Raw genomic sequence first — 27,222 nt, 5'->3', positions numbered from 1 at the left:
AAGATCTGAGAGAACCTGGTGCTTCGTATCATGATGAAATGCTGGTACTGTGGGAAAAATCTAAAACTAAAAAATACCATAGAATCTGCAATATTTAGTTCTGCAAAATTGAAACGATGAACTAGACTTTGAAATCCATATTAAAAATGCAGCTAATCATCCAAACTTATTTTTCTGTGGACGCATTAACATGGTTTACTTGTAAGAGTCTTTGTGTGCAACACGGGAGTGAAAATGGGTCCAACTTTAAAACCTGAAACATTTATACAAAAGCATTCCTTCACATCAGCTCAGATGTTACTACACTTCCTGCTTTATCAGCTAAAGGAAGGCAGCTTTTCATACAATCGAGCAGGTAGCACCCGCATGCTCTAAAGGAGACAGACAGAGATCACGTACCTGGATTTTTACCTCTGCAGCTCCAGATGTTTCCATTACTCAGCTGGAAAACAGATGTGACTCCATCTATCCTGAAATGCTTCTGTCTTCCTTCCGACGTTTCCAAACGGAGTTAACTCATCAGTATGCGTTTGTTTTCACAGGATTCCCGAATACAAGGAACAATGCAGCATGAGAGCAACTCCCCCCCCCTTAAAAACAAACATTAGACGACGCATAAAAGTGCAAATTGTTTAATCTGAGCCACGTTTTTACTTATATACAGTGAAGATGACCTTATTAAATCATAAAACCACTTTCTCTTTTATTTACCTAAATACATTGCAAATTTGAAAACTTCTGGCTACCCCACATCGATCCTAATACATTCAACAAAGCAAAGATTAAAACACAAGAAGAACTGAAAGGAGGTGGGGAGAGAAAAAAAAACAAACAAAAGAACAAAGATCTGTTGTTTCTGGAATTAAAACACCTTAAAATGTACGGTAAGAACACGGATGGCACGCCACAAGTCTCCTGTGTCAGAAAGCAATCGAGTCCTGTAAGATGCTGAGGTCGTCTAGAGGATTCGGGGCCCTCTTCGTCACACTTGCACACACCTGCCACTACGTCAGGCACCGAATAGATTGTCGCTGGAAACGTTTACTTTCTGTTGGTTACATTCATCCACATGGGAAAGATTCACTTCGACGGGTTTGCACTAAAACAACGTTTTGAAAAGTTATTGCCGGCTTGCAGAGGAGTACACATGCAATTGTTTTTTTTTCTTCTCTAAGTTATAATAAAGCCTCTAAAGTGTCGATAACGTGCATCCACGTGAAGCAAAGTACGAGCCTGCGGGTGTTTCTGTGTGCGTTGGTGAAAATCCAGGACGTCTTGATTTACTTCAGCTGTCTACAGGAAACTCCTTAAAAGGCACTTAGACGGAGGGGAAACGACTATTTTCTGCTAACATTTCTCAGCTAACAGACTGGATGCGAGTGGCAGAAGTTCACGCAGTCACACAGTCTATCGCAAGACTAAAATGCAACCTCATTCACGCAGCTGCAGTCACACAGACGCCATCATTCAGTCTGACAGTAGCCTGCCTCAGTAGCTGGATCAGGGGAAATCCTTCTGTGCAAAAGCCTCCCTTCTCTTTGCAGCCAAGCTTTATTTAACTAAGTGCATCCGAAACTAACTCGTCTCCACGTACGTAAGCTATGGCCGTCGTTTTTATTTTTCGTTTTTAAGGGAGGTCCTCAAAAACAGATTTAAAGTGTCGACAAGTCGGAACGATTTAAAAAAAGGCACCGGACGTGCACAGGGAGGAAGAGTCTCGCTAGGGGACGCTCCTGTGCTCAGAGTCAAACAGAGGTGGAAAGACTGGGTTGTAGTTAAGAGGAGAGAAAGACGAGGCGCGAGGAAATCACTTTAGGTGAGCATGGGAACGTCGTCCTCTGAGGCGTTGTCCTCTGATGCGTTGTCCTCTGATGCGTTGTCCTCGGACAGCGGGATGAGCAGCACCTCGTCGTCTGAGGAGGAGGAGGAAGAGGAGAAGGAAGGAGAGGCCGAAAGAGGCATGTAGTTGGTGGAGGAGGAGGAAGGGGGTGAGGCTCTGAAGAGGGAAATACTCAGGCCTATTGTGTGGAAGATGGAGGCCAGGGAGGGGCTGCTGGGGGGGACGGCGACTGGAGGGGTCTGCGGGGGAGCTGGGGGGGCGTAAGGCGGGGGAGGGGTGGAGAAGACGGGCGGAGAGGGGAGAGGAAGTAGAGGAGCAGACGCCTCTTCCCCCCGAAGCTGCTGCTGCTCAGTCTGAGCCAGCAGGCCCAGTTTCTGAGGCACCGGCTGGTTGACGGCCTCCACGGCCAGCGACGACCGCACCAGGGCGGACTGGGTCGCTTCCTGGCCGGGGGCAGCAGAGTTCGCCTCCTGCTGGCTGGAGCCGGAAGTCTGGTTCTGTCTGCTGGAAGTCCTGGGGATGAGGCCCCATCTCCTCATGCGGCGAACGACGCGGCGGACGAAGCGCGGCCGGCGCCTGCGGTGCGGCGAGTTGGAGGCGTCCTGACGGAGGAGCTGCAGGATTCCCCTCAAAGACAGAGACGAGGTCTGAAGGAGGAGCAAACGGGGGACAAGGACACTGGTCAAAAAAGACATCATCACCTGACTGCATGCCATAAAGCTAAATACCAGCTAAATTGGATCTTTATGGAATTAAGGGCCAGGTATTATTGGAATCTTTATCAGATGTAAAGCTGATGTCATGTCTTGCCCTCTGACCTCATTAGGACTCTCTGTGGGAAAGTCCTCCACCGGGGGGATGATGCCCTGGGCGATCAGCTGGCCGTAGGACGGAGGAGCCTGCTGCTGGATCATCTCTGCTTCCAAGCGGCTTATTGGAGCAAACATGCTGCCACAAGAAACACAGACGCTTTCAGAGGCGTTCACACAACGTCAGGAAATGTCAGCACACATCTCTCATTTAGCAGAAAAATGAACCTCGAGAAATCACAAAATCCTAGTGTGGTTAGCCTTGCTTTGTAGTCTAATTTCATGTTTGTGTGTTTAGAGGGTTTCATAAGCCCTAATGATTTGGTAAAAAGTGCTGTCCACTTTTATAAGCACAGTCATCGTGACTCATTGGTCCAAGACGAGCCAGAACATAACAAACTTCTCCTGCTTTCCTGAGGTGACTGACTGCAGAGTGAACAGACACCGCTGTGAGGATTCATCTGCAGGTCCTAATGGGAAACTAAAGGTACATCTGCTGATTCAAACTAGCAACCCAATCATAAAGTAGTTCAGGAACTGCAGTTTCAGGTCTCGTAAGAAACATCCTAAATTTATGATTCAAACTAACAAAATCAATCAAACAAGACTGTGTCATATTTTAATTAAACATTTCAGATTTTTCAGTCATCAGAGTTTGTTTAATGTTAGTCAGCGAACTTAAAAATGGCCTTTTCTTCAGCAGTGGAGTCTTGTGTAGCGACTATGCATACAAGTTGTTCTGAATGAGTGAGTCATTCTTTTCTGATTTTTTTTCTGGAAATCTTCATTAGTCATCATTGGCATTTTTCCAAATCTTAGTATAATTCTACAATAATATGACAGTAATACTGTATTTGAATTCAGGATTAATGCCTGTAAACATACTAACTGGGGCCTTCTAGAGTTTAGAAATTCCTCCAAGAAAAATAGCAAGGAAAGAAATTACAGTAATGAAAGAAAAATAGCCATAAATTGAAAAGACAAACAAAAGAAGGAAGCAAGGAAACAAAGAAAGAATACCAAGAAGGAAGGAAGGAAGATACAAGCAAAGGAAGGAAGGATGTTAAAACAGTCAGGATTGAAAAAAGGAAGGAAGGAAAGGAAGGGCACAAAACATAAACAAAACAGAGGCAGAACAGACACAAAGCAATGAAAAGTGACAAAACACTTATGTAATAAGAAAGAAGTGTGGAAACTTTTTTTTTTTTTCATTTTTCTACTCTTGAAACACCAAAATCAAATTCCGAAAGCCGAACCGGTTTTCTAAAAAACAAAGTGTATCCCAGGTCAGAGGTTACCTGTACTCTCTGGTCCGGAGCGAGTACAGTTTGCACGTGCAGCCCATGGCGATGACCAGCAGAAGGCCGCAGATAAGGCTGCCCACGGTTGCCGCGGTGATGACCTTGCGGGGCAGCATGACGGGGCAGTTGAGCTCGTCCGTGCCGTCCTTACAGTCCACCTGGCCGTCGCAGCGCCAGCTCTCAAACACACACCTGCAGGGGGAACGAAGGGCTGCATGTTTACCGAAGTGCGAGGAAATTCATCCACCGACTTGTTCGCTGCAAGACTCAACAGGAAATGATGAAGAGATGCTGAACGACCAATTTCAACACACTACGTTAGAGGCTGTAATTAGATGAGTGATGTGAACAACCGGTTTAAAACTGTAATTCGAAGAGTGAAGAGAAAATCTTGACAAAACGTACAGCTTTGGGGGATTTTAAACGTTGTTAATTGGGATTTAACAAGGCAATAAATCAACATTTTTATAAGGAATTTAAATGATAAGCAATATTATAAATAACCTTGTCAGAACATGTCAGATGTATTTATAAAGATCTCTGTGCCAGTGTGAACTCTGACCTGTTGCTGTCACAATGAAAGGTCCCGGGCTGACAGACGCTGCAGTCCTTCTCGTCGCTGCCGTCGGTGCAGTAAAGCTGGTAGTTGCACCTGTCCGCCACATGGTAGCACACCGTCGCTCCCGGGTAGCGGCTGGACGGCGGCGCTCTCTGCCCCGCCAAGCCGCAGGCGAACTGGTTCTCGCCGCAGCCCCTGCAGCCCTGCTCGTCCTTGCCGGTCTCGGGGCAGTCCCATTTCCCGTCGCAGCGCTGCTCCTTGGTGAAGCAGCCGCCCGCTGCGCCGCCGCACCGGCTCTCCCACGGCGGGCAGTAGCTGCCCACGTGGAACGTGGCCTTGAAGCCGGTCCTCATGGAGCCGGCCGCCTTCTCGAACACCAGCGACATGACGCCGGTGTGGGACTCCACTTTGAGAGATTTGTAATTAAACGCACTGGTGATCTGTTCGAATGCAGAAACACATCAAAATATAACAAATTTTGCCGAATGTTACATTGAGACCATTTTCAAGTCATATAATGATAATTTAACACATTCTGAAACTATAAAGTATAATGAACATTTAACACTGGAACTGGAAGACATTTTAAATTTCCCAAATAAATTAAAACAACAAAATCAACAAATAAAATGAATTATGAAGTCTCTGTAATCAAGATTATCCTTTATAAAAGTTGAGATCAAAGCACGAGACTGACGACATTTATCATCTATTGTTTGACAGAAAGAGAGAGAGAAAGGAGGAAAACAACAACACATGCAGATGGAAATGACTGGCTTTGTTTTAAGTTATTTTGTGATTTATTGCAACAGCTCGAGTCCCTAGCAAAGAAACGCAACGAATAAACAAATATATTAAAAAGAAACAGTGTGGGTAATAAAAAACTTTTGGTTGTAGTTTTTCCGTGACGTAAACTCACGTTTTTGATGACGTCTCCTTTGCCTCCCTCTCGGTTGAAGATGGTGAGTCTGTCCCAGGAGCCCAGCACGATCTGCTGCAGGTCCAGCCTGAGGGGCCGCGAGTCCTGCGGGTCCAGCGTCCAGACGCACAACATCCTGCCGCCCTCAGACGACGGGGAGGAAAAGGTGCCATAAAAGGTCTGAAACAGCCCCCCGCAGGGCCACTCGATGGGGGTGGGAGTGACGACGAGCTCCTTCTGGGTGGGCTGCTCCGGACCGGTCCGGCCGGAATCCCTCAGCAGCGACCAGTCGTCGGGGAAGATGTACCGCTCCGTTGACCTCACCCAGCTTTTGTCGACGGTCCTGCTTTTCTCAGGGTCCCGGCCCGTGTTCCTGTCAGTGTAGGTCAAAGGTCTCTGCTCTGGGTAGTCGATGTAATCGTCACAGTCCTCCTCATCTGAACGGAGGTCGTCGTCGATGCACTCCACCTGCCCGTTGCAGCGCCAGGAGAGAGGCAGGCAGCGGCCGCTGGGACATCGGAACGACGTCTCCGACGGACAGTGACCCGAATCTGGACGGAGGCAAAGAGGAATTTCAGACAAAACAACAGAAAAAGAAAGACAAGAAAAATAAAAACTACCTCTGGCGAAGTTTAGTATAAATGACGACACGGGGTAGGAGTGGGGATAAAACTGGTGGACCAGGGTAATATTTCCCCCCGGGAACTCCATCGGTTGTGGCAGCTTGCCGCCACAGAGGACATGCGGCTGTCCTCCGGACGAGGATCTGATGGACAGCCGTTCTTTCTCACACTGAGCAGAGAACTGAGTAAAGCTGAGGGAGAATGTGGAAACAAGGAAAGGGCAAATTAGCAAAAACCTCAAACACAAAGTTTGATCTATCAGCAGCTCAAGTCATTGAACCGGCAGGACAGAAACATTTCAAAGACAAAATGCAACATGAAATATGGTTTTATTTGTGGCGCTCAAGGAGTGCACAAGAAACACAGATAACCGCTGCTGCAATGAAATTGATATTTTTTATTGATATGATGTAATGTTCCAATGTTCTGGAAAACTGAATTTGTGGTTTATATTTGCTGTAAAATAATCATCAAATCAAAGAGAAATAGAAACTTGAAATGCATCACTCTCATCATTCTGCATTTCACGTTTTGAATGAGTTTACTGAAGTATTTAAACACGTCAACGATAATCTAATTTATCTGAGCTCTGCTGAAGTTTTTTATTGACGGAAAGAAAACTGAACCTTGTCAGCATCAGTACCTGAGAACAATGGGCTCATCCTCCAAGCCTTTGATGATCCAGCAGTCAAAGATGACTCCAAAGTGGTAGGACCAGCTGTGGTACGCAGAACTCCGGATCTCTCCCACTTTACTGTCGATGACCTGGGAGCCGCGCCCACACGGGGCTGCCAAACAGAACATTAAATTAACGCACTCGTCAATTTTCAGACAGCAACATTACCAGAATAAAATTTAATTGAGATTTACAGTTATAAATATGTTATGGAAAGCAACCCATGAAAAAGACAGATAGTCTATATAGAGGAGTACAATGGGGAAGGATTTACTAAGAATCACTGCCATGTTTTTCCATTTTTATCTCATTTTATATCATTTAATCAATGAAGCTAGACAAACATGGCTTTCTTATATCATTAAAATAATAGAAAACATTTTAGGCTTAATTTATTAATTATCGCTTATGTTAAAAATAGAGAATTTGTTCAGTCAAAAAAACAAATAAATTAAAAAAAAAAATCATAAAAAAAAACATTTTTAAAAATCCAGCCAAAACCATGAATTTGTTGTGGGTCGCTCATGTACTTACTAAAGCAGGAAGCAGGCTCAAAATGGCTGCATGCTGAGAGGGGAAGAAGCAAAAACAGAACCAGTCAAACAAACACCAGAGCATTAAATCTGATAGTTTTGATAAGCGTATAAATAACTTTCATAACCTCACTCACCTGTTATGGAAATTATGACGAGCACAGACAATGTGTGACTGACTGTCATCGCTGCAGATCTGCTCTTCGTGTTTAAAATGAATTAAAAAAAACTTGGAAGGTTTAAAAATAAATTTAAAAACATGTCAGAGAAGTCCCATTTTAGAGGGTGAGACAGATTCAGGAAGACTTCACCTGCAAATAGGAAAAAACAGAGCATACATGAGAGGCATGATGGAGGGATACAAGTTTACCTGATTAAAAACAAAACAGAAGTGACATTTTCTCTGAATATGCTGCAACATATTTTAACAAAATCGATGGTTGAACAATCACAAGTATGAGTTTTAGAAATAGATGTCGACGATGCATCAGAAATGTCCAGACTTTTACAATTAAATCATTTCCTTTTGCAAAGACACATAGTTTTTTCAAACTATTTTCAAGAATAGTTTGGAAAACAATTAAATCAGGCTTTACAATTTTGCCAACTCGTTCCACTTACAATTTAAAGCCAAAGCCACTATTTTAAAATAAAAATGTAAACAAAAACACTCAAGGAAAATCAACTCTTCCAACAAAAAGTGTAATTTATGAAGCTAAAGGAAAGGGAGAGGAAAACACTGACCCATTTCTGATGAATAGTAATTGACAGAATATGCTTTGGCATCATTAACGTGATCTACTACCATCATATCGTTCATTCCTCATTACAAATATTCCAAAATACTAGCGCAAAGCACAAAACTAGGGAGTGTGATGCAACAAGGTGCTTATAGATAACACTGCATTGTTTTCACATTAAGTTAGGTTCAAGACATGCATTGGAATGACTGAGTTGTATATTTATGATGTAAAGAAAACAATTAATTAAATATGAGTATTATATAAACACAGCAGAGCTGAAAATAATTCAGAGAGCCTCCAAAGAGTAAATGTTGAAAAACAAGCTATATATATATATATATATTAGGCTTAATTGATTATCACTTATGTTAAAAAATAAAATTTGTTCAGTCAAAAAAACAAATGACTAAAAAAAATCACAAAAAAAAAACATTTTTTTTGAATTTTATATATATGTCATATCTTCAGTTAATACAGTTCTTGTTATAAATCAATTTGTGAACCCACAGATACTGGAAATACTGAAAATATAAAGAGCGTGTAATGATAGGTAATTTAACAGCTTTAGGCAATAAATGAAAATAGGACGATATTTTCTCCACGCCCACGACACAAACAGGTTATTTTTGTCTGGTTAGCAGCCAGCAGACACAGAGACTTCCTTCCTTTAATCCACTCAACAACGTCGGTCCAAAAAAAAAAAATTACACAATTTCCGTGAACAAATCCTCCCGTAACAAACATTCTACGTGGCTATTTCTAAAATATAACTAATCTCTGTCTCGTTTGAGTAATTTCCTACAGACATTTGTGTTTTTTGATAAGACTCTGCCCCGTGAGGCGAGATTAACGAAACAGTTTCGGATTCAAGGATTAACAGCGAGCTAGCTTCTAGCTGCTAACATCTTCTGCTTTTTTACAGCCCTTTCAGTCGCGTTAATAAAACACAGAACAACAAGACAGGTCTTTAAAACACGACACGAAACATTCTAGAACCCACAGAAACCACAAAATGTAGGTTACATGCGGGAGGGACGAAGTAAAACCATTAAAAACGAGGAACGAAAGCGTTACCGTGCTGCGGGCCTCTGTTGTTGTCAAGTTCTGAGCTACTTCCGTGTGTCGCGCGTCATCACAGGATGGGCGGGGCATATGACGCACACAAACTGGCTTTCTTTTCATTCATGAAAAGTAAACGTGTGGCTCATTTTAGTGAGAGTCAAAGGCCAATTCTTAATTTTTACATATCTGCAACCACTGATAGTTCATCCGTTAATTTCGTGGGACGGTACTGACTGGTTAAATTGGATGTGAACGGTGAAATGCTGAATTCTCGCCACCAGGTGTCAGTGTCACCGCGGATAAGCGTCTTGTCATTTTCATTCATGGAAATGATTATAAACTTAATACTTCAATGAGCAAAGTATTGAAGTAGTAATTTACTTCCCTATTAATTCCATATGGTTTTCGAAGTACATCCATCTTTACTTTAGTTTTCTTATAGCTAAAATAAATATAAACTCTTTGTTTTGCCTTCTAACGACCTTTTGCCTTTTTCTATTATATATAATAATTGGGCATGTTTTGGTCATTGTTCTTTCCCATCAGAAACCAGTAATGACAACAAAATAAGGAGTTATTTGGTTTTCCTTTTCGAAATGCAGAATATTAAATTGAAATACAAGCTGTTTTGTGGCCAAAACAGAAATTGGACTTTGTTGTTGTTGTTTCATCTTCTTCTTTTTTAGCTTTAAGCAAACAACAAAATAAAACCGTCAAAGAGAAACAACCCTTGGTTCGTTTTCTCATGTATTGATGCTCTCATGATGTCATTGTTTATGCATTATAGAGGGAAATACTGATTGATCACATCCATCTCAATCTGTTATTACTTATCGAAATATTAGATAGAACTTTATGTTTATGTAGATATTTATACTGAATAAAACATGCAGAAAATGTTAAACACTGTATTCTGTTTGAGAAATGAAATCTATCAAGATGTCAGGAGGAGATCTGTGGACCTCCACGAATCTCCTTCATTCTTAAAAAATGGTAACCTCATACCTGAAGGTGCCCGAATGTGCCATGCATACCTGTTCAAACAAGCCTACAAGCACGAAAAAGAAGCAGAAGTCAAACCACTGAGCTGCTCAGGAAGCAAGAAGCCCAGTGTTTTGGTGCAAAATGTGTCGATCAGTCTGAGACCTTGCAACGTTATAGTCTGAAGCTGGTGAGAAAGATTCAATGTCCAAAGTGAAACAAGGTCTGTACTTATATAAGCTGAAACGCCACTCAGAGAGGAAGAGGCCATTGCTCCAAAATCAGCACAAAAAGCCGGATTACAGTCTGCAAATGCACGGAAAGAAAAAAGGCATCTTAATCTGCGTAGATCTGCACCGTGAAGTGATCAAACTAAATTTGAAGTGTGAGACCAGAATGACTAATAGCTTATTTAGAAGAAATGGGGGGGCAGGGAGGAAGTTGGAAAGTTTCAAAACACCATTGAAACTGTGAGGTGCTCTTCAGAAAATAAACAATTTCCTGGGGAAATAATAAAGCAACATTTAAAGACATCAGGCAAGCAGTTAAAGGCTGAGCACAACAGTCTCTTCCAGGCCTGGTCTAATACACAAACTTAGTATCTATAGATGGCTAAAGACACATAATGACTTTGAGAAAGTGTGAAACTAAAACATTATTTAAACATGATGTACACATAATGTTATGTTACATTATTTCCTGTACTACTTCATCATTGCTAGTAAATCAATGAGAAAATTGATCAAAAAACTGCTAAATAATAGGAAATGTATTTTGTCTTTTCACAGCTGACCTAATTAAAGACCACTGATTAAAGTATGAGAGTGAAAACGCTATTAATAGTGAGTGTTATTAATATATAATATTCATTATTTATATATTTATATATAATGTTTCACTCAGCATTTCATTGCTGGGTGTTGTTATGAAGAAAAACAGAGCGATTCCGTAAAAACGTGCAATGCGCAAACGAAGTGCGCACATCTGGAGGAGGACCTTCAGGGAAAATTCATCTCTCGGTCTTCTCTGGGTCTTCTCTCTGTGGACGGACGGCGTCCACACGAGCTGCTGGCAGCCAAAGAGAGCAGAGCTGAGGCCAACCTGCGGCACTTCCAGCGCCTCACTTTACGCTTTTAGGTCGATCAGCGACTCGTCTGTTTTCCCAGCGTTTTTGCCTGCGGCGGAGCGGCTTTTGGCGCAGGGAAAACTGTGCAGCGGTTGCTTCAAGTGTCCGCTCGGAGTCGACAAAAGTTTCCTGCCACGTTTTGACGCAACGTCGGTCCTTTTTTTTTATTCCGCCCTCCCCAAATTTTTATTCTCTTTTTCAACCATCGTCGTTGGGTCTTGAGGGGAGCTCGGCGCTACTTTCCAGAACTTTGTGTCTCTGGGAGGTTTAGTCTAGTTCGCAGTCTCCAGAATGCAGCTGCTCGGCCTGGCCTGCTGTCTCTTCTGCTTGCACTCTGTCAACGCAAATGTACTAAAAGCTGAGGTAAGTGAAGATGTCATATGTTCTCTTTAAACTGTGAACTGTTACATTTACAGTTTTTCTTTGGGATCTTGCACTCAGTGAGGTTTTGAATGTCTCTGAGGAAGTCTCTGCTGAGCTGCTTTGTGTGTTGTGTGTGTGTGTGTGTGTGTGTGTGTGTGTGTGTGTGTGTGTGTGTGTGTGTGTGTGTGTGTGTGGTGTGTGTGTGTGTGTGTGTGTGTGTGTGTGTGTGTGTGTGAGGAGGGGTGTAATGGGTTTCATCTGCCAGACTGTATAAACTGGAGGCCTGGAAGTTGCTCCGAATTCACAGCAAAGCAACAAAGTGAACACGATACAGTCCAAATATATGGATACAGGATCGAGACTCCAGGCTGCAGTTTGGTTCCCCTTCAATAAACCTAAATCTGTAATCTCTCCTGCAAATGACTGTGGGCATCCCGATCGTCACCAATCGGTTCTCTGTTTTGCCATTCCCGGTTCATAAGGTACACAAGTAGAAATAAAGTCAAACATATGTTATATTGTTGGGATTTTATGTATTTTTCCAGACTCAAACAACCAGATTTTTCAATTATTTAATTATAGGGATGTACATAAGATTGACATAAACATAAAGAAGTCTTCATGAATGGTTATGACTGCTGTCATAAAGTGTCATTTGATAAATACTGACACTTTTAATGCAAAGTTGTGCTAAAACATGCGTTGATGTCCAATAAAAAGTCAACTTTGCATTGAAAAAGTAATGCAAAGTTGTCAATTTTAATGGACTTTTAATGCAACTTTTCGCACAACTTTGCATTAAAAGTGTTAGTATTTACTGAACGACACTTCATGATCGCATTCATAAAGTCATTCATGAAAGTGTCACCTTTTTTTGCACATTTTTGATGAATAAATACAAGAGTTCAATGTAAATATGCAGCCCACAGTGGTCAGGTTTTAAACACAAAATGGATGGATGGATGGATGGATGGATGGATGGATGGATGGATGGATGGATGGATGGATGGATGGATGGATGGATGGATGGATGGATGGATGGATGGATGGATGGATGGATGGATGGATGGATGGATGGATGGATGGATGGATGGATGTGGAAACGTGAAAGTGGGTCAGCATCAGTGGAGGAGTGTTTGGCAGCTGTTTCTGCTGAAATATGCAGCATTCAGCACAAATTAGGAATAACATGTCACAACAATCCATCTCACAAACCAAACACTTCATTTGCTGCATATCCCTCCATTTCCACCCCCTCAAAAAAACAAAAAAAATTCAAATTAAGCATCAACATCACCAGACGTATGTTGTGCAGTTCCTGCTGGACACAGGATGCATGAAAGAGCCAACGAAGACTTTAGTCACTGACCGCAAGCGGCTGGCGTGTGAGTCAAGCCAGACGAGGTGGATAAGTCAGCCGGTTTACAAGAGGCCTGCAGCACACACACTAACACACTGATGAATATCTGTAAACACAGCGGGGAGAACAACGCAGCTGAGGGCTGCAGGACGGCACCTGGAGCCGGCCTTGCACCAACACAGCTCCTCTGAGGGACGATAACGCTGGAGGGAATGTGTTGTGTTTTTTTTGTTGCTTCTTTTTCTTTTTTCTTTTTCAAGAACGAATCAGATCAGAATGGGGTTTGTTGTTTGCAGATGCTGCTTCACTCAGCGTTGATGCAGAATGAAGATAGGCTTTAATTATGACTTTAGGATTACGTCATTGCACAAAACCTGTAATCCAAAAAGTTAGATGCGTTCCTGTTTGGGTTGGACCAAACGACGACAACACAACAATTCAGCTAAAATAAATGTTCAGCTGAAGGGAAGTGATGCTCTCTCTCTCTCTTTTTCTCTCTCTCTCTCTCTCTTTTTTTTTAACTGTTTTTGAAGGAACAAATTTCTTAATTTAGACTTAAGGGGGGAAAAAAGCTGAAGTGGCAGAAAAGATGCGTGACTTATCTGTGTTTCTCAACATCAGACGTTCCCTCTCTGACTTCATTATGACGAGCAGACACGCTTAATCCAGGCCGAGTAAAAGGAGGAGCCACCATGAGAGAGAGCAAGCTTTTAAGATTCTCAGAAAATAAAAAAAAAAAGGTTTCTCCAGCATCTGTTTTTGTTCACCCGTTTTGCCTTTGTAAGCTTTCTCGACTTAAATAAAATGCTTAGTTGGAGCTGGTGGGCAAAGGAAGTGGTCAGTCGTGAAAACAACACGTCTTACACGGCAGGAACTTTGCTTTCTGGCTAGAAAAAGAGGTTTTGAGATTTCTTAATAGCATTTGGAGACACGTGTTACGACCCCGGCTTGGGATAGGAGATTTGTTCAAACCACATCTGGACTGGGTTGCTTTTATCACAACTGGTGATGTCGCATGAAAGGAAAGCTTTGCTCAGGGCCTGATGCCTGCTGATTTGACAGGCAGCTGCTGTCACTTTGTGAAAATAATCATCTGGAGCTGGGCTAATTGGAAACCGATGCACTTCAAGGAAGAGACGTCAATATCTGAGCTGCTGGGGGAGGAGGGATCAGGTCCAGCATGGATACATGAAAAATATATCTAGACGTTTATTCTTGGGTGATTTTTGACTAAAAGCTGCATTCAGGGGGTTTTGGGTTTTTGTTCTCAGCTGGTTGAGTTTGCATCAGTGGTCCAGATCTGCTGACGCAGCATCTGGCCTAAATGCACATAGATATAATTTAATGCACAAATCTGAAACCAAATTAAGTCTAAGTGAGTCCTAATTGAAAAATAAAAATGATCCATCAGTTGCTTCAGTTTCTAGAATAACACACTGCTTGACGAGGACAGAGAGATGCACAACAAGAAGTGAGTGCGCTGGTTTAACAACAAATGTCTGTTGACTCCGCTTTTAAATTTATTTCTCAATAATCAGACATTTAATTAGCAATATATCGATTTCCAAAGTCTTTATATTGCTTCCTATTTCTACAGATTGTGGTTCTGAACTCATAGTGCATTTGCTCCTGATCAAATTAAAGTAACTGCACAAATGTTTACGGTTAAGTTTTGCTTATTGCAGAAATATAACCGCGTTTACTTACAGTAGAACACGAGTAAATTATAGAAAATTACTTTAAATAACAGCTTGTAGAAGCAGATTGGAAGGTTTCTGTTAGGAAGGTTTTTCCTTTGCTGAATAATAATCAAGTCAACTAAACACATGTAGGTCATCATTTCACTCATTCTTCTTTCTGTTCCTTTATTAAGATTTTACTGACCAAAAGAAATCACCGATGTGTTAAAGTGCTATTTTTGGCGTTTTTCATACAACGCAAAAAAACAAACATAGATCATTTCAAATGAAGTTTTGTGAAACCAATACTAATATGTAACGCCCACTTTCGTGTGTTTAAATACATATTGGCGAAAAGCTTATTACACATATGCAACATTCTAGCTGTCAGTATCAGTAATAATGCAATATTAGTTATTTGTAGTTGTTCTGTGATGATGAAATGCCATAAAGCACCGTCGAATAGAGTCACACAGAGGGGAAATTCCTAACAGCTCACATCTTCATTTTATTTCTCCCCACCATGTCTTTTTTTTATTTAACCAGGAAAGACAGAGAGAAATTAAAAATCAAATTTACAAGGGAATCACTCAAAATGACATTGAAACACGACACACACACGAGCGAAGCTACACATCGTTAAAAGGCGTTAAACTCTAAGCAAAACTTTAAAACTACAGCAATTTGTTAACAGAAAAATCAAATTAATTAGCGGTCAAATTTAAGACTATTTCTTTAAATTGAATCACTTTGAATCTACTTTTGGAATATTTTTGAATATTTGTCAAAAGGAAGAGTTTTTGTGATGGAATATGGTGAAACTGAGTGAAAGTACATAAAAAATCAGTACGTGTATTTCTTTTAAAAAGGCATTCCATAAAGTGAATTAAAGGGTAAATCTCTTTATGTTTAAATGCAGTATTTGTGTGAAAAGGTCAGAGACTCAATAAACCGACTTTTTGTGGTATTTTTAATATTTCCAGTTGCGCATCATGTGGAACGAATCATCAAATAGACTGAACTATTTGACCAGCTTGACCAGGATATATATACATATATAAACTGGAAACCATGTTGGATAGTGTTGATGTGAGTGCTAACTGGCCGAACGATGCCAAGAAACGAGGGCAATATAAAAGTCGGGCACTCATGAGCTGAATCCTGTGGGTTTTTTTCCACTGGCACAGAGAGAGAGGAACAACTGAGTCAGTTTAAACACTAATCCCAACTCTGTCTCTGTCCACTCTTCCTTAAAATACTCTTACTTCTGCGCCTTTCCGCCTTTAATCTGTCTTTTGGATCATCTTCTCCCTGTCTGTGCTTGTTTTCTCAACGGCATTTAGGAGAAAAAAAGAAATCTTAAAAGCCTTTACCTAATCTCTATCTCATCTCCAGTCGCATTCTCATGGTTCCTCTTGCACAAATGGCGAACTCCCACGTGTCGCCTTTTTCAGTAAGACCTATAAAAGTGCTTGGGATTTTTTTTTAATTCATAGAACTTGCAGGAACTTGTGGTTGACTTTGTGTTATTCTGATTCAGGAAAACAAGCCGTTCTCATAAGAATGTGAGTAATTTCGTAGAGCGGCGTAGCGCCCGCCTGCAGGTCCTGTGATGGCTGACAGCCAACGGGGGAATAACATTTGTCATGCACGACATCATGGTCACAATACCAATTTGGTGGTTCAGGGTTGGTGTTTTTTTCACTTTTTTCTTTTTTAATTGTAGACCTGTTGGAAACATCCAGCTTGTTTGTGTGAAAGATGCCACTCTGGTGGAGCGACGTTGGTTTATCGCACCAATCAATGCTGGACAAGGGGGCAAATTTTTGTTGTTACTTTGGTGACAAAAATGCTTGAGATTTTTTTCTGTCATAAAATGTTGCTGAAGTACTCTGAATGCATTAACAATAGATAAGTAGTGAACTTGCAGTAAAATTAGCCTGTTAGCGTCTAAACAGCCAAAATGATGAAACACTCGTCAGTATCAAATTTCCATTGAATTATTATTTTGAGTAACAGAATCACAATGATGTATAGTAAAGTTTAAAAGTCTGTAACATGATTATATAGAACAGAAAAGCACCAGTTGTTCACTGTTTACACTGATTATTATATTTATTATAAGGCTTTCCATGGTGTCATTTGATGCCATTAAAAAAAATGTTATTTAAATTTGATACATTTTTAAAATACTCAATGCAAATGTCTAAAGGTACAATACAAAAATAGTAAACACAAAATTCAATTTATGTACAGAAATATTTCATTCAGATCAATCACACTAGTTATAAAACAATCTTGTTAGATTAAGTTGATCAGCATGTAGCGACAATCAGTTCAATAGTTTCCTTCATGCTTACACTGACTTTGCCCAAATAACAACATCCTAAATTTAGTGTTCATTTTTAAGTGGCTACTGAATGAAACCTTTGACATGTTTCATAAGCAGTAGTTCTGGAAGCATAACAAACTAATAAACAATATCTGTTTATGGTTGCTTATGATATATTTAGGCAAATGGGGAAAAAAATGGTGGTTTAAATAATAAACCACCTGTATTGAATTTATAAGTGAGACAAACGTTTGTGTAAATATAAGTATATTGTTTGACTTGCATCCTAAGTGTTGGGTTTCTGAATCCAAAGGTTTTAGAAATGATTCTGCTCCAATCCAGCTGGTTCACACAACTGGACTCCCTCTTTTCCACATCAACAAGTTCTTCAAATGCCTGGTAATAAACCATGGGATTGATTTAGTTCTGCTACACCAAATAAACACATAAAACAGACAGGACTCCCAACATGGTGGACTGGTGTTGGACACCACTTTCTAAAGCAGACAAACAGTTTTGCTGTTGTCGGTCCACACCCAAGAATTACTCATCTTGCAAAAGCGTCAGGAAGCAAACATAGCATGTTTTGCATGAAACAAGTCAAAATTAGACTTTTTATTAAAAACAACCTGTAAAAGGCACCAGATTTTACTTTCTTAGACCTCACAGCTTGTTTTTTGTGTTCTGTCTTACAAGAAAACCTGCACACATTCCTTAACGTTAATCCAAATTACATTTTCCACCTTTCCATGAATTCTTTCCTATCTTCTATTTTGTACAATTCATTTTTTTTTTGTGCATTGTTGCTGCTGTGATTCAGGTTTTCCTGCTCAGCGACAAGAAAAGGATGATTCTGAATTATTCTTCCCAGAATGCAGTCATGGTGGCGCTACAGGATCCATACATATCGTAGCTGCTTGACTTGTAGCATCTGCTCATCAGATTGGTCTTCTTTCGCTGCTGGTGCATTATATATATCTAGACCACACGTCAGAGTAAGACCCGGCGTTGTGTTTACCAAACTAGCAGCCAGCCCTTTGACCACAGATGGTCGTGTAGTAAGCTATCTGGCCAACAAAGGCCGCCATGTAGAAGCTTGGATAAATAGGAGCTTTGATGGAGGCTGCTGGGAGTCCCAGAGCAGGGGAGAGGGGCGGGCATGCTGGGATACCTGGATGGCCAGCCGGAGGTGGCGGCGGTGTGCAGAGTAGTTTGGGAGCAGTGGAGAGAAGTGGAGGTCTTGATGGTTTGTGGGAAGGGTGTTTTTATAGAAGCAGACACGTCATCAGACTGGAGCCACAGGGCACACTAGGTGCAGTCAGCCTGGAGACAGAGAAAGTAAACTTGTGCGAGTCAGTGGATGAAATAAATTTACTAGGTGCTTAAATAATCCTGAGAAATCCCGGAGAACTTGTTAGACTGAGTGAGGAGAGGTGAGAGAGGGGGGAGGTGGTGCAGCCTGTCTAAATGACCTTCATCACCACTGTCACATGGCTGTGTGTGCACAGGTTGTGGACTCTACGGCCCGGTAGTCCGAGTCGGTTTCTACATTTCCATCCTTCTGCTTCGCCTTCCTTGTTTCCTGGGCCCGAAGAGAAAAGCAGCACATATGGTGGAAAAAGAGAGATAGCTGAGGTTTAGAGGATGCTAAAGAAGGAATCCGTCGGAATAGCTCTGGATAATTTGCGGTAGAGAAGCAAATGTGTGTCAACTCTTCGGAAAAAAATCTAACTATACTGGAAGAGTGGCCTAGTCAAAATCAAAGTATTGATGATCTGTGGCAAGACTTTTAAAACTTATGCCTTTCAGACATTCTCCATCCAATCTGACTGAGATTTTAATATTTTTCAATAAGGCACGAGCGAAGCATTTCCAGTCGTTCAAACCGATAGTTATCCCAACAGACTTGGAGCCGTAACCAGAGCAAACGGTAGTTCTACATCTAGCTATATTTACATAGATATTAGAATATTGATCTTCTATTGACACACAGACAGACATTTTCTGTCCCTACACCGTGTAGCCGTGTGTGTGTAGCCACTTATAGTTTTTCAGTATATTTCTTAACGGCTACTCTGTTAGCAGAGCAGCTACATGTTGTTGTCAACTTCCCTGCCGTGTCTTTGTGCGATGACAATAAAGTGCAAGTTTCTAAGTCTGCTGTTTTGTAGCTTGTGGATGTTGAAAGACCTTGCATTGTCGTTAGCATCTTTAGCCTAGCTAAATCTGTCCTACTGAAATCTTTTTCTCAACAAACCCTCGTTAAACCCCGTGTTTTACTTTTAGGAGAAATTCAGATACAATATCTCTCTCTGAGACTTTAAGAAAAAGGGGGGTGAAGGGAATTAGCCTAGCTGCCCATGACCTGCCCTCATGCTAAGCTAACTGTGTCTTGACTGATCCAGGAGTTGGATAATTACATGTCTTTGAATCTTAAACTCTCTTCTTCTTTTACAGTGTGTTGGTAGACCACCAGCTGTAAACGATGGAAAGAGAGGGCTAACCATTTAATGTGCTAACGCAAATAGTTGTGGCTTTGGCTGACACGTCGACAGAGGACAGCAGACAAAGATGGTAGCAGCTCGAGCTGCAGGTCAAGCTTTGAAGAACTCAAATGTTGCTGAAATGTTACTTTTTCCATCATCGGAGCGGCCAGTTGTCTTTGGCAAGGATCGTCTAGACAGATTTCTGGGTCATGGTGACTAAAATGACATCAGTGTTTACAGAGTGTGTGTCTAATTTGGCTCTCGTTCTTCTGTCTCGTTCTAACCCACAATAAAGTTTCCCTCAACGAGTTCAGCATCCATCACAGGGCCGTTTTAGGAGCTGGTTTCGCTTTAAAGGGTTTGTAAACGGGGCAATGAATCACAAGAAAGGAATAAGAGTTGGAATTTAGCATAGTTAATATGCTGGCGTTGGTTAACCAGTTATTTCAACACAGAGACACAAACACTTTGTTTCCCAGCATCTTCGTAATGTTCGTCTGAGCCGAGAGAAGCAGGTTCAGGCAAACTCTGAGAACCGAGGCAGATCAGACAAATGCCCACGCTTCTCACTTATGAGGCCCAGCCCTTCTGTTTTACGCAAAATCACATAATTGCTATGTTTCAGGAGTTTTCGCTTAAAAGACGATTGATCAAGGCATTCCAAAAACACTATTGCTTGGTGTTGATCGATGCCATCAACTTATTTGGAGCACTTTTTGACTTGCGTCTCCAAATGTTATGTTGTGTTTGTTTTATGTGAGCATTTATAGTGACACACGCCAGCGTACGTTTTGCTTTTACAGTTTGAAATAATTAAAACTCTGCAGAGAAAGCAGAATTTGTTCGTCCAGCAGTTGCAGAAAGTCATTCAGATCCTGAAGCAGCAAACAGAATACAGACCATCACACCGCCTCTAATCTGTGTCACGTTCTGTCGAGTGAGAAGAAACAAGCCGTTCAAAAAGATCCACGTGTCCTTTGTGTTTGTTTTGGTCAGCAGGGCCTTTGGCCTCAATCTGCCATTTTGACTCCGTCTCTCTTTCGTATTGTTGAAACATGAACTCTGACTGTAACTGAGGCCGGTGGGGCCTGCAGTGCTTCAGATGTTGTTCTTGGTACTTTTTCAACCTTCTGGACTCTCATTGAGTTTTTCCTGTTTGGCTGGTCGTTCATGTTAACGTATCATATGTTTCCATCTGCATACAGTGGCTTCACAAAGCTGTAGAAATGACATCATGACCCCAAACGGACAGATCGTCGTCTTGTCGAATGTCATGTGTTGCCTTTTGAGGCTTTTTGGTCTCCTCCGTTTTGTCAGACAAATATATATTTAAGTGCCTTCTTGAGTCATGTCCTGTGTGTCTCCGTGTTGCTCTGTGACGGGCTGCCAGTGATCACTGGAGACAGGCAGCTGCATCGGCTGGATGGATGGTTTCTTAATTCTGGGTGTAACTAGTAAGATTTAATTTAAAAAAAATAAAATAAAAACATTTAATTCATGATTTTACAAGGGACTCAAACACAAGTTGAGGTATTTATGTTCAGCCAACGCCAAGAGGAAAGGCAATTTATTTCCTGCCCATGTGTGTCATTCACTTGCAGCTCCTTCTGTGGTGTGCGCTGCCTTAGCAATGAATTTCCCCACTGAGATCAATGAAATAAGTCTAAATTTGTAATGTAAGGAGGTGCACAAGAATTTGTCTAATCAGTGTTTATTTTCTTCTTCTTTGTTGATGTTTCTCTTTCGTAGGCGTGGCTGCAGAAGTATGGCTACCTGCCTCCAGGTGACGTCAGAGCGCAGGCCATCCGCTCACCGCAGTCGATTGAGACGGCGATCTCAGCCATGCAGAGGTTTTACGGACTGACCGTCACTGGAACCATAGATACCAACACTCTAGAGTGAGTTCTGACTCTGAACTTTTAGTCATTCAGAGAAATGTGTTTTTTTTTTTTTGTTTGTTTTTTTTAAAAAAAAGTCCTTTATACTTTAGGGCTTTTTGCTTTTCTTTCAAAAATGATAAATAGCTATTTTCTGCATTCCAAATAGCAGGAAATGTAACTATAAAGAGTTTTTTCTTCTTCTTTATAGCTACTCCTGTTTTTAAACCTAGATATAACGTTTACTAAAATGTTTCCAGAGCAATGAGTCGGCCGCGGTGTGGCGTCCCGGACAAGTTCGGTCCAGAGCTGAAAACCAACCTGAGGAGGAAGAGATACGCGAGGCAAGGTCTGAAGTGGGACAAGTCCGAGGTCACCTTCAGGTCAGAATTTCCACTTATTTCCTTCTCCTTTATTAACTGTCTTTTGGTGCAAATGAAGACGATTTAATGGCTTTTGCTCCAACAAATACCAAGTTACACATTTTCAGGTCAGTGATCTGGTTTGTTCTTAAACGGTCTTTCCTCCGTTCTCCCCGGCAGCATAGAGAACTACACCCCCAAAGTGGGCGAGAGAGCCACGCATGACGCCATCCGAAAGGCCTTTAAGGTTTGGGAGAGCGCCATCCCGCTCACCTTCAGAGAGATTCCCTTCAGCCAGATCAGAGGGAAGGTCGACAAGTACGCCGACATCATGCTGTCCTTCGCCGACGGCTTTCACGGCGACAGCACCCCATTCGACGGAGAGGGCGGCTTCCTGGCACACGCTTACTTTCCTGGTAACGGCATCGGGGGGGACACGCACTTCGACCTGGCCGAACCGTGGACCACCGGCACCGTGGATCAGGGAGGTAAGATGCAAACGAGGACCTGCTGCTAGAAACTCTGAATCTGCCTATGCATTTCTCACCTGTTGTCTCGCTATCTCTCTGCAGGAAATGATGTTTTCCTGGTGGCGGTCCATGAACTGGGCCACGCTCTGGGTCTGGAGCACTCCGACGACCCTTCAGCCATCATGGCCCCCTTCTACCAGTGGTTTGAAACAGAAAACTTCCAGCTGCCGGACGATGACCGCCGCGGCATCCAGGCTATTTATGGTTGGTGGTTCACTTCCAGGATGATCTGCTGATGAGTTAATGACGAGGATCTGAAAATTAAGCGTTAAAATAAAACACTTTCCGGGTTCAGTCCGGAGTTTGACTTCAGTATTTCCCTGGTTTGGAGAAGCGAGGTGGGGTGGGGGAAGCGTGGAAAATATTTGTATTTCCAGACTGAATTACAAAGACAATTTTCTAACTTCCATGAGTCATTTCTTCCTCACTTCCTCTAATTTGTTCGTTATATATTGAATTTCTTCTTTCCTTGTTTTCATCTCCCCCGGTGTTATTAACAATTTGTAAACGGTCTGCTTGGGTCCTTCCTGCCTTGTGTCCTTTGTTCCTTGACATTCCTTTCTTCATTCCTTGTGTGATTCTCTCCTTAAATTGATCCAACCTTCTGTCACCTTTCTTTCTTTTTCCTTATTTTTCCTTCCTTTCCTCCTTCCATGTCTCCTTTCTTACTTTACTTCCTTCCTTAAGTTCTTCCTGTCGGTCATGTTTCACGTAAAACCAGCCTTGCGTATAAATATCTTGCCATCAAACCAACTATTTCTCATTTCTTTCTAAATCTTCCCTTCAGGTTCCAAATCTGGAGTTCCCCCTCCTCCCCCTCGTCCCACAAAGCCGTCCAAGCCTGACAAACCCGACGAAGGTCCCGACATATGCGAGGGACACTTTGACACCATCGCCATTCTGAGAGGGGAAAAATTTGTGTTCAAGGTACAGGAAGTGAAGTCATTGCCTTGCAACCTCAAACTGCATCAGCTCATTTATTCTGTTTTATTTTTGGACGTCAGTCGTCATTGAAACAATTGTAGCAACATGTCTGATGATAGAAGAGGAGTGAAATGAACCTTCGTGTCTCTGTTTGCAGGACAAGTGGTTTTGGCGTCTGCGTAACGACAAGGTCTTACCCGGCTATCCCAGGCCAGCCGGTCAGTTCTGGAAGGGCCTTCCTTCCAACATCAACGCCGCGTACGAGAGGGATGATGGGAAGTTTGTCTTCTTTAAGGGTAAGTTCTTCCTGGAATAAGCTTACCTCTGCTGCTTTCATTGCAAGTTGAACAATTGTGTTGTCGTTTACATTTGTGTCCAGGTGAGAGATACTGGGTTTACAGCGAGTCCACCTTGGAGAAGGGTTATCCCAAGAGCATTAAAGACCTGGGCACCGGCCTCCCCAAAGACAAGATCGACGCCGCTCTCTTCTACACACCAACAGGACAGACGTACTTCTTTAAGGGAACTCAGTGAGTTTTGCTTCTGTTGAACTTAAGATGAAGTTTCACTAAGCTCAGGATTCCTCATTTCCACTTTTTGAACATAATACATCGGTACAGATGTATTGCCCTCCCTGATAAAGTTGTTGATGAATTGATCCTTTTTTTTTTGCAGCTGCTCAATCGCTGAAAAATGCCTGAAATGTAATTTTTCAACAAAATCCCTCTGCACATTATTGACACACCTAACAATCCCTTTAAAATGAAATGTAGCTAAATAATTTCGACCTTTCTTTAAGTAGGAGCATTGAATGGTTTTCCATGTTTTAGGTCAGATTTAGTATAAAATGGTTGTTAGAAATCCGCAGCAATAAGTTGGAGTTAGCAAGTATTCGTACTAACCATCAGATTTACTACCATCACAAACGTAAATGACTTATTCCTAGTGTAATAAAAACTTGGCTTTTTGAGCTTTTCATGGTGGATTCAAAAAGCTGTGGGTCTGTTTCCTTCCCAAAGACCCAATCAGGACAAAACTCATCACAAACTTTTTGAAGATATTTTTTAAAAAAAACAAAATGGCTCTCCATTAAAATGTGTTGGTCATTTAGCATGATTAAGATCAAAAACACATGGCTAAATCAAGACCAAAATAGTTGACCAGACACAGAGTTAACCTTTGGGATGATATTTAGTTGATTGCAATATACATTTTTGCCACTAGGTGTCCCATTACTCCTTTAAAACTCATATAACCTTAAAAAAACAACAGCTGTTTCTTCAATGTGTCATGTCTTTAATTTGCTGCGGTTGTTTCTGTTTACATTGATAGCTTGTTGTTTCCATCACATGTAGGTACTACCGGTTCAACGAACAGACCCGCAGAGTGCACAGCGACTACCCAAAGCCCATCAGCAAGTGGAGCGGAGCCCCAGATAACATTAAAGCTACATTCATGAGTGGAGATGGATGTGAGTGCAGACGTTTTACTGTCAATGCATGAGCTAAATATTCCTCAGATATGAAGATGCTGTAATTCATTTGACCAATTTCCTGACTTTTCACAACTGAGCAATGTATGGAAATTAAGATTTGTCCTCTTCTGCATTGCCTGCTCCTCCAGCTTACACTTACTTCTACAAGGCCAACAAGTACTGGAAGTTCAACAACCAGCACATGAAGGTGGAGTCCGGCTACCCCAAGTCGGTGCTGCGCGACTGGATGGGCTGCGACAGCGAGGAGCCCAAGAAGGGCCGGACGGTGATCATCATCGAGGAGGCGGAGGGCGGCTCCTGGGTGGCGGGCGTGGTCATCCCCCTCCTCCTGCTGGTGCTGGTGCTGCTCACGCTGGGAGCGCTTTTGTTCTTCAGGAAGTACGGCACGCCCCGACGCCTCCTCTACTGTCAGAGATCGCTGCTGGACAAGGTGTAGGCGGCGCAGCGGGGGCCCGACGGACAGACAGACTGCACAAAGAGGGACAGAGCGAACGAACGGGAGGAGTCTGAAGGAACCGAGAGCGCAGCGAGGATCGAGGAGAGCGATGCAACTGTGGGGAGAGGATGACCGACTGGGGGGCATCGAAGGGAGACGACATGTTGGGAGGTTTGTAAGTGCCACAAAAAAAAAAAAAAAAAAGAAAGAAAGAAAAAAAAAACGCCCATGAAACTGAAATCAGGAAAAAGTATATTTGTATTTTAACTATTTACATGTTCTTGTTTGTGTTGAGAAATTCAGACCTGCATAACAAGGGAAACGATCAGAGACCCGTTCCTTCATTTTTATCTTGACGACTCCAGCTGAACTGCTGCCTGATTCTTCTGACTCTCAATTTACTTTTGTTTCTCTTCAGCTCTCCTCAGAGGTTAAACGTCTTGACATTGTTTTCCTTTAGGTTCTGCAACAAAACATTTTATCTTCACATTGTTGCTTTACAGTTAATGCTAAAATGCTTAAAATGAGACAGTTAGTACAAAATCAGCACCAAAAATACGCCAGTATTTTTCATGCAATCAGATTCAGAGATGCAGCTGAAACCAGATATTTACATGCACTATATAAACCGAAAGCGGGACATTTTTGTTTGCTGTTTTTAACGTGTTACATTTCAGGAGATTAAATACATTTTCTTAGGATTTGCTCGGATTGTCATTCGAAATAAATGACTTGCTCAAGTTTCTCACACTAGTTTGCAGGAATTTTGTCCCATTCCTCCTGACTGACCCGGTTGAGCTGAATCGGGTCGATCGCGTTTCAAAACTCTTACTTTACTTTCCTTAAATCCACTTTGAAGCGAGCTCAGTCAAAAACTTTCATCAAACTTTAAATTCCTGGCCGATGTCTAGAGATATTTCTTCTTCGTCACTGACTGAACTTTCGTCCCACTGGATTAACGGCCAAGATCTCCCTTTATTTTATTACCTACTTAGTATAAATATTATTGCTTATTAGAACTGACATAAGAGGAACGTTTTCATTTCAGGCACTAATAATTAAACGTTATAAATATCTGGCTTCAACTGTAAGTATCTGATCCAAAATTTAAGTGTAAGTTTTCCAACAATTAATGTTTTAAAAAAGAAGCTTTATTAAAAAAGAAAGAAAAAAAAAAGAAGGTACTAATTTTTTTATTTTTTTTTAGTTTTTTGATACTGACGTGTTTTTTTTTTATTACTCCATTCTCTTTTTACTGAATAAAAATGCTCATTTATTATCATCATTGTGATAAATATTATTATTTGTAAAGATTGATGGGACTGATGGAGTTGTGTGTAGCAGCTTATCACTTTTGGACATTGGTATTAACTTATGCAGACTTGAACTTTTGTAATCAGTCGGTCAGACTTCATGTGAGGTGCTGGAGAAAATGAAATGGATCCAGTAAACAAAATGTCTAAAAATATATATATAAATAAAATAAAACAGTTCAGGAATCCTTCCTGACTTCTGTAAATTGTAAAAACCCATTTCAAACTTCAGGCATTAAAATGTGCATCAAAACAGACTCAGTGCAAGCAGTCAGATGGAAAATTGATTTTCAAATGTGATGCTTTAACTTGAACATCCAGTGCTTTTTTTCTTAAACATGAGCTAATAATGGTTTCCACGATACGGTGCAATTTTTATTTTATTTTTTTTTTCATTTTAAATTGTCATTATAAATATGATTGCTATTGTTGTTGTTGTTGTTGTGCTGGGAAAGTCCGGTTTTTGTTTTGGTTTTATGTGTTGTCATTAGGTGTCCTGCTGGACAGAGGCGTTACCATGGCAATGAGGGAAATGAAGCCCAGCTTCCAATCAGATCAGAGAAATGTGAGTTCAGGCAGATTTCAGCTCCGACGGCGCTCAGCGATCAATGACAGTGATAATGGTGATGATATTTGTGATGATCTTATAAATAAAACGGAATGAGATTTTTCATTTGTCTGTTTTTGTTGTGATTTTTTTTTTTTTTTTAATAAAAATAAACTACTTTTTAACAGCTCAAAACAAACAAAAAGCAAATTTGGGGAATGACGCCATCCCTGATTCGCTTCCCTCCTCAGTGTGGGATCAACATCTGCTGTTTATCTGAGCTGGGGGACGTTTCTCGCTCCGCCCGGATCGTTTATCTGCTTCAGACTGCTGCGGTTATAGAAAT

General features: G+C 41.5%; 2 protein-coding genes across 2 annotated transcripts; one reads left to right on the top strand and one right to left on the bottom strand.

Annotated features, from left to right (window-relative positions):
• Positions 1-616: 616 nt before the first annotated feature.
• Positions 617-9,123, bottom strand: lrp10 (low density lipoprotein receptor-related protein 10). The gene is made up of 10 exons (XM_055060307.1): positions 9,078-9,123; positions 7,398-7,571; positions 7,262-7,294; positions 6,695-6,839; positions 6,049-6,242; positions 5,429-5,979; positions 4,513-4,949; positions 3,948-4,142; positions 2,659-2,788; positions 617-2,487 (listed from the first exon to the last, which is right to left on the bottom strand). Exons 2-10 carry the CDS (start codon positions 7,444-7,446, stop codon positions 1,813-1,815), a joined length of 2,409 nt encoding a protein of 802 aa, XP_054916282.1. The 5' UTR covers positions 7,447-7,571; positions 9,078-9,123; the 3' UTR covers positions 617-1,812.
• A 1,925-nt stretch (positions 9,124-11,048) lies between these two features.
• On the top strand, positions 11,049-27,002 carry mmp14a (matrix metallopeptidase 14a (membrane-inserted)). Its single transcript, XM_055060276.1, has 10 exons — positions 11,049-11,535; positions 21,142-21,290; positions 21,530-21,652; positions 21,812-22,119; positions 22,204-22,365; positions 22,949-23,088; positions 23,243-23,381; positions 23,465-23,615; positions 24,441-24,556; positions 24,709-27,002. Exons 1-10 carry the CDS (start codon positions 11,464-11,466, stop codon positions 25,014-25,016), a joined length of 1,668 nt encoding a protein of 555 aa, XP_054916251.1. The 5' UTR covers positions 11,049-11,463; the 3' UTR covers positions 25,017-27,002.
• Positions 27,003-27,222: the final 220 nt, after the last annotated feature.

This window comes from Poeciliopsis prolifica, unplaced genomic scaffold, assembly GCF_027474105.1.
Source record: "Poeciliopsis prolifica strain line A6 unplaced genomic scaffold, Auburn_PproV2 SCAFFOLD058, whole genome shotgun sequence".
Classification (NCBI taxonomy): domain Eukaryota; kingdom Metazoa; phylum Chordata; class Actinopteri; order Cyprinodontiformes; family Poeciliidae; genus Poeciliopsis; species Poeciliopsis prolifica.
The sequence above is the reverse complement of the archived record's forward strand: the minus strand, read 5'-3'. Positions and strand labels throughout refer to the sequence as shown.